The sequence below is a fragment of the Zea mays genome, chromosome 9 (genome assembly GCF_902167145.1).
Source record: "Zea mays cultivar B73 chromosome 9, Zm-B73-REFERENCE-NAM-5.0, whole genome shotgun sequence".
In the NCBI taxonomy this organism is placed as follows: Eukaryota; Viridiplantae; Streptophyta; class Magnoliopsida; order Poales; family Poaceae; genus Zea; species Zea mays.
In genome coordinates, this window is record NC_050104.1 from 4,425,497 (window position 1) to 4,432,856 (window position 7,360).

Genomic DNA, 7,360 nt, shown 5'->3' on the forward strand with positions numbered 1-7,360 from the left:
TTATAATGCCATTAGCTCTTTCAACAAGTACATTCGACTCCGGATGCCGAACCGATGCAAAATGGATCTTCGTGCCAATTTGTTCACAAAACTCTCTGAAAGCTTCAACATCAAATTGTGTTCCATTGTCCACGGTGATAGCTTTTGGCACTCCGAAGCGATACACAATATTTTGCCAGAAAAACTTTTGAATAGTGACCGAAGTTATTGTGGCTAAAGGCTTCGCCTCAATCCACTTAGAAAAATATCCTACTGCCACGACAACATATCTTAAATTCCCTTTTGCTGGTGGAAGTGGGCCCAGCAAATCAAGGCCCCACCTTTGCAATGGCCAAGTGGGCTGTATTAATTGAGTTAGAGACGAAGGTTGCTTTTGATCTCTTGCACATTTTTGACAACCTTCGCATTTTTGGACTAATTCTGCTGCATCCGAAGCTGCCTTCGGCCAATAAAATCCTTGACAAAAAACCTTACCCAACAAAGGCCTAGATCCAATGTGAGATCCACACAGGCCTGCATGTATTTCTTTCATCAGCTCTGGATAAACATTTGAGTAATGGAGAACAAACTCCATGCTTGTATAACTCCCCTTCTATTATTACATATGGACGAGCTCTTGCCGCTATTCTCTTATGATAAGCTTCGTCATCTGAGAGGAAATTGCCCTGAAGAAAAGACATGATCTCAGTTCTCCAATCTTCGCTATAAACAGGAGATATATTGAGTACTGCTCTTTCAAGAAGGTCAACCGAAGGTGCTTTTATTGTTTCAAAGAATACTTCCAAAGGTAAGGGCAGCCCCTGTGCTGCTGACTTGGCTAGTAGATCAGCGTGCTCATTTTCTCCTCGTGGAATATTCTTGACAGAAAACCTTTCGAAGGAAGCTTCAAGCCTTCGAACTGTATCCAAATATTTCTCAAGCTTCGGATCTCTTGCTTTGCAACTTTTGTTGACATGGCCAGAAATAACTTGAGAATCAGTTTTGAGAACCGCCCTTCTTATCCCCATTGCCTTCAACTTCCGAAGCCCCAAAAGCAAGGATTCGTATTCAGCAATATTATTTGTGCAATTGAAATCAAGTTTTACTGCGTAGCATGTTCTGACTTTGGAAGGTGCAATTAAAACGGCAGTTGCACCTGCCCCGAAGGTTCCCTAGGAACCGTCGCAGAACACAGTCCAAGCTTCGGCATCTTTACTTGCTTCTTCCTCCTGAGCCCCTGGCGTCCAGTCGGCGATGAAGTTTGCTAGCGCCTGGGACTGAATCGAAGATCTATGCACATAATCAATGCTGAACTCGTTGAGTTCCGCAGCCCACTTTCCAATCCTTCCAGTAGCTTCTCTGTTTCTCATAATATCCTTCAAGGGCTGTGATGAAGGAACTATTATATGGTATGCTTGAAAATAATGTCGAAGCTTCCTGGAGGCCATTAAAACAGCATACAGCACCTTCTCCAATTCTGTATAGTTTTTCTTTGATAAACTAAGGACTTCGGAGACAAAGTATACTGGAGCCTGCTTTTTCAATTGCCCTTCAAGTTTTTCCTGAACAAGCGCCGCACTTACTGCAGAGTGCGAAGCCGCCACATACAACAACAGAGGAGCCCCTAGCACTGGTGGAGTTAGAGTTGTTAAATCTATCAAATACTGCTTCAGCTCTTCGAAGGCTTTTTGCTGAGCTAATCCCCATTGAAAAACTTCCGCTGTCTTCAGCACTTCAAAGAATGGTAAATTTCTCTCTGCTGATCTGGATATAAATTGATTCAAAGATGCCAGTCTTCCTGTTAGCCGTTAGGCCCCTTTCTTTGTGCTTGGCGGTTCCATGCGAAGGATAGCTTCGATTTTATTTGGATTAGCTTCGATCCCTTTTGTTGAAACCAAACAACCAAGGAATTTCCCGTTCTTTACTCCGAAGACACATTTTTCTGGATTCAGCTTCAGACCAGCTTGCCTAAAATTAGCGAATGTCTCCTGCAGATCAGCAATGTGATTTTCTTGCTTCGTGCTTTTTACTATGATATCATCAACATATGTTAGCACGTTTCTGCCTATCTGAGAATGAAGGACCTTTGCTGTCATTCTGCTGAAGCTTCCTACAGCATTCTTGAGCCCCTCAGGCATCCGAAGGTAATAATATGTACCACTGGGGGTGATGAAGCTGGTTTTTGGCTCATCTTCCTTCTTCATCCAAATTTGATGATAGCCTGAATAACAATCTAGTAGACTCATGAGCTCTGACGAAGCTGCTGCATCCACCAGAGAATCTATCCTTGGTAATGGAAATTCATCCTTCGGACAAGTCTTGTTAAGATCAGTAAAATCAATACACATTCTCCATTTACCATTGGCCTTTTTCACCATAACAGTGTTAGCTAGCCATTCTGGGTATTTTACTTCTCTGATGACTCCGGCGCTGAGGAGTCTTTTCACTTCATTCCGAGCACCTTCGGCTTTGTCATCAGACATCTTCCGAAGCCTCTACCTTCTAGGTCTGAAGGATGGATCAACATTGAGCGAGTGTTCAATAACATCCCTATTGACACCACAGAGATCATTAGCTGACCATGCAAAGACATCTTTGTTGTTGAACAGAAACCTTATTAGGGTTTTCTCCTGCTCCTCAGACAATTGAGATCCCAATAGCACCTTCTGCTCTGCTATATCATCACATAAGAGCATGGGCTTCGGCTGATCAGCCGAAGCAGCCTTCTCCCTTCTGTACTTGTATTGCTCACAAGCTTCGGCTCCATCTATGTTATGGATTGCTTTTGAATCTGTTCAGTTTCCTTCGGCCTTTCTGACAGCTTCCTGACTTCCATGAATAGCAATGGGCCCTTGGTCTGAAGGTATCTTCATACAAAGATATGCTGGGTGAAGAATTGCTTCAAAAGCATTAAGTGTCCCACGACCAATGATTGCGTTGTAAGGGTATTCCATGTCAACGATATCAAACACAACTTGTTCAGTCCTTGTATTATTGATAAATCCAAAGGTTACTGGCGTCGTGATCTTGCCGAGCGCTACAATCTGCCTTCCTCCGAAGCCACAAAGGGGATGTGTAGCATCATGGATCTTATCTTCGGGCTCTTGCATCTGTCTGAAGGCCTTAGCAAATATAATATCCGCTGCACTGCCTGTGTCAACCAAAACATTGTGGACCAGAAATCCTTTGATAACACAAGAAATAACCATAGCATCGTTGTGAGGGTATTCCTTGAGCTGAAGGTCCTCTTGGGAGAAGGTAATCGGGATGTGGGACCATCTTGACTTGATGAAGGGTCCTTGCACCCCGACATGTTGTACCCTTCTCTGTGCCTCCTTCTTCTGCTTCTTGTTGGCTGGCTCTGAGCATGAACCGTCTGTTATCGAGAGTACGAGCTTCGGAGCCGAAGCAGCTCCAACTTGGTTGTTAAACGAAGCCATCAGCTCAGAAAGTGGAAGTGAGTTCACCGGAGGTGGGCGCCAATGTTGAGGACTTGTTCTCAAATGTTATGAATTAAGAACAAGGCAACATAAAATGTTAAATATTAATGTCCTTCGTCCACTGAAGCATTATCTCCCCAAGGATTTAATGAACTTCGGACGAAGGCCATGAGCAAAATATCACGAAGGTCTCACCTTCGTGATCAGATTTATAAAACAATGAAAAATGAAATATAAAGTATAAAGTATTAGAGGGGAATGTACCAAAAACAAATAATATTATCCACATATTTTGTTATATGAACATAAATATTATAACATAATATTTGGGCACACTTATACCTTCGCCTTGGCGGAAAACAATGATTCAAGCGTAATATGTCCGTGATTACAGGATTGCGTGAACAGTGTCGTAGTACTGTTCACCTATTTATAGGCATAGGATGCAACTTGCGTGAAATTACATTTATGCCCTTTACAATCGACTACAATAATGACACAAAACATCATGAGTCTTTAAGTCAATCCATCTTTAAGTCGGTTCGGACCTTCGTCTTGAGATCTGTCATTGTGCCGAAGCTCTATAGATAATAGCTTCGGCCCTTGCTCCTGAGAAGATCTGTCATTGTGACGAAGGTGTTTTCTTTCTTTAGAATCTTCGGCAATGAAGCATACCCCCAACAAGGACTTAATTTAAGGTTCCTCTGAGAGATGCTCTTACAAAGGGAAAAAATAATATCTAGAAGGAAACTAAATGATTATTCAAGCAAAATAAATACATCAAGAAGCACAAAAAAGCATTCAAACCCCTAAAGAGGGTTGATAATTATTTAAATTATGGAGTGTGCGTACTGAAGAAATACAAAAATTACAATCCTGTTTGTCAGGCAACGCAGTCCAAACCCAGGCACCCGATCCACATGCTCCAAACCACCCTTCTCATCTGAAAGCATGACGATAATTTTGTGAGAGAAGAGATGAGTTTTACCAATAATATGTTGAAGTTGAACAAGTGGATATGACTCACAGTACGTGTGTAAGTAATGAACTCAAATGAGCTGCAGAAGGAGATGGAACAAAACTACAAATAGAACCCTTTTGTTTAAAAAAAAACTTATGTTCAAGAGTGGTTTTTTTTTTAGCATGAGCACATTATTGCTTTATTCACCTGTCTAATACATGGACACCTTTATTTAAGCTCATGAGAGAAATCATGTGAAATTAAACAATGCAAGAAAGAGCTATGCAAACAATTAATTATATGCCCACCAAAGGAATTAATTCTTGCGTTGGGCCGGGCAAATATATATATAGCTTTTCCGATCCGTGGTGTTTCTTTGTACGTAGTATATATATATACCTTTCTAGGTTTTTCGTACATCGGTGGTTGGGGCACTTTGTACAGATCCTCATCCACAGCTTGACTAACGATAACCTTACGCTTCATCACTGGGTATGCAACAGCGGCTTCAGCAGCTCGCACGCCGCCGTCCTGCAACTCGTTGGCGCCGTCACAGTGCTTCTCCACTTCCCTCCTTATCACCTGACACACACTCATCCAGTTACTAATACGCGACGCCGAGCGAATTTAATGAATGAACTCGGATCAGGGAAAACATACCTTGATCTGGGCTGCAGGCTTGCGTTGGAAAGAAGGGGTCCGAAACAAGACAAGCTGTTCCCCGCCGGCGACGCCGCCTTTCTCGCCAACCACGACGGCGGCGGCGGCGGCGCTGCCACGGCAGTTCCAGCGCTTCATCAGCCTGGCCTGCATGGCTGAGTCGAAGTACTGCGTGATGGAGAGATCACTACAGTAGTTCCACATTCCAAACGCCGGGATCTGACACCCCATCATCTTCTGATATAGATAGTACAACAGTAAAAATATATACTCACGGTTAGACAGACAGAGAACTAAGAGAAGTGAAGAATAACATCTCATTCCAGCAGAAAGAAACGATGCTAGCTAGTAATAGCTTCAAATATACGAGTCTTTGCATGCAGAATCCTGTTTAATTTGGATCTGACTCACCTCCATCTCCATGCAATGTCGTCGACGACAGGAGACTCTCCTACATCCCAAGAGGGCCAGATGAGGTGGTCAGGCCATATATAGCTTTTAGGCGCGCGGTCTGGTGGTGCAGCCCAGAGATGCGGTGATGCAGCGTGCACATTTATATGGACGAGTGTTTTGTCGCGGTCATGGGGTTCATGCATTGGCGGTGGCAGTGCAGACTGCAGAGTGCATGCACGCAGGCCGGCCAGAGGAGCGTCTGCCATTGATGGCGGCACGTAAACGGAAGGGGCCAAAAGGCTGGGCAGCATGCAGATGGCCGGAAAACCAAATTATAATAATGGTTCGCGCTGCACGCAGATCTGCTGAATGATTTGGATACGCATCAAGCTGCGCAGGAGTAGTAATGCCATGCATGTGGCAGTAGTAGTAACGCTATGTGCATGTAATTATTTAAGGACATGCATGCCTGTTGCTAACTCTTATATGCAAGCTAATATTGAATCCATTTTAACAACAGGAAAAACAATTTGACATCTAGCATGGATCATGTACAAATAAAACTAATACCTGCATTAGCATAATCATATTTAAATAGATTATCATATGCAGTATAAAAAGACATAGATAAAGGAAGATAGTTGTATGTTTTATTCTTCATAAATATCGGATAGAGAATATGACGCCGATGAAAGGAACACGGACGCATAAGAGGAGTGAATTAGGACTTCTAAAACTTTCACTAAACTAGGCCACAAATAATCCTTAGAACAAAACATATGCAAATAAGAAAACTATAAGGTGCAAACTAGGTTTTGTCTAAGTCTTGATATCTCTACCGCAAAAGCAGTTTTGCAGCATAAGTTCCAATCCTAACAATTCTAACTATAAATAGAGAGGTTGAAACTTAAGTAATTGAATGTAAATGCGGAAGCTAAAGAGCAAGGTAGAGATTCAAACTCCCGTGTACAATACCGGTATTTTTACCGAGGTATCCGGAACCGCACAAGGTCTCGACTAATCCTCATCGGTGCCTCTACGCAAAGGGTACTCACGCGAGGGCCAAGCACCACAGATGAGTAACTCCATAGAGAGCAGCGGGCCTTCTCCACGCGCAAATGGTGCTCTGCTTTCGGCTCCTCTCGGACGATCCCCGCCGTCTTCACTATCGAGCTTCCGGTTGAAACGTCGCGGACCTTTTCCCTCCAGTATACGGTTGCGGCCGCACCACAAACTCTGTTGATGCTGTCTCGCAAGACTCTCACCCCACTCGATACAATTACAATGACTCGCACAAGAGCCGATGGATTTTGGGGGTATTTCTAAACTCACTCAACTAAATAGGAATCACCTAGAGCAAGCATAATAGCGGTCTAACTAACCTAAGCACTTCGCAAATCACCTAAGCTAATCACCGAGTGATTCTATTAAGCACTTGGGTGTTTGAGCACTTTGAAATATGTATAACCTTCACTGGTATGTTGATTGGGCTCCCACACCTTCAAATGGCCGGTTAGGTGAAGTATATATAGGCCCAACTCGAAATAGTCGTTGAAGGAAAAGTTGTTGCTTTATGTGTCACACCGGATTGTCCGGTCCTGGCACCAAACGGTTCAGTGCAACTAGCCGTTGAAGTTGTCGTTGGAAATATAATCATTGAGCGTTGTCAGCCTTCACACTGGACTGTCTGGTCCTGGCGCCAGACTATCCGATGGCCCACCTTCGTAGTTCCACCAAAGACTAGTTGTTGGTTGACTAGCCGTTGGTGCACCAGACAGTCTGTGGTGTAGCACCAGACTGTCAGGTGAGCCACCAGTGCATAGGCTCACAACCGATCTTTGGATTTCTTCACTCTTTTTGCTTGGGCTTCTTTTGGTCTTGTGTCTTGGACTTTTGATGAGTATTTGTTGATCTTTCTTGGGTCTTT

General features: G+C 43.5%; 1 protein-coding gene across 2 annotated transcripts; it reads right to left on the reverse strand.

Annotated features, from left to right (window-relative positions):
- Positions 1 to 3,768: 3,768 nt before the first annotated feature.
- Positions 3,769 to 5,578, reverse strand: LOC100382309 (uncharacterized). 2 transcript variants are annotated; one of them, XM_008660601.3, is made up of 4 exons: positions 5,452 to 5,578; positions 5,041 to 5,274; positions 4,780 to 4,962; positions 3,769 to 4,362 (listed from the first exon to the last, which is right to left on the reverse strand). In XM_008660601.3, exons 1-4 carry the CDS (start codon positions 5,461 to 5,463, stop codon positions 4,303 to 4,305), a joined length of 489 nt encoding a protein of 162 aa, XP_008658823.1. In that variant the 5' UTR covers positions 5,464 to 5,578; the 3' UTR covers positions 3,769 to 4,302. The 2 variants fall into 2 exon arrangements, with proteins under 2 accessions (XP_008658823.1, NP_001168529.1); NM_001175058.1 differs by having other exon boundaries at positions 3,771 to 4,362; positions 5,041 to 5,277; positions 5,452 to 5,482.
- Positions 5,579 to 7,360: the final 1,782 nt, after the last annotated feature.

Coding starts and splice junctions, on each gene's coding strand:
- LOC100382309 (NM_001175058.1), bottom strand. Junction 4,963..5,040: donor AGCCTGCAGCCCAGATCAAG/GTATGTTTTCCC, acceptor AGTGTGTGTCAG/GTGATAAGGAGGGAAGTGGA. Junction 4,363..4,779: donor TGTACGAAAAACCTAGAAAG/GTATATATATAT, acceptor TCATGCTTTCAG/ATGAGAAGGGTGGTTTGGAG.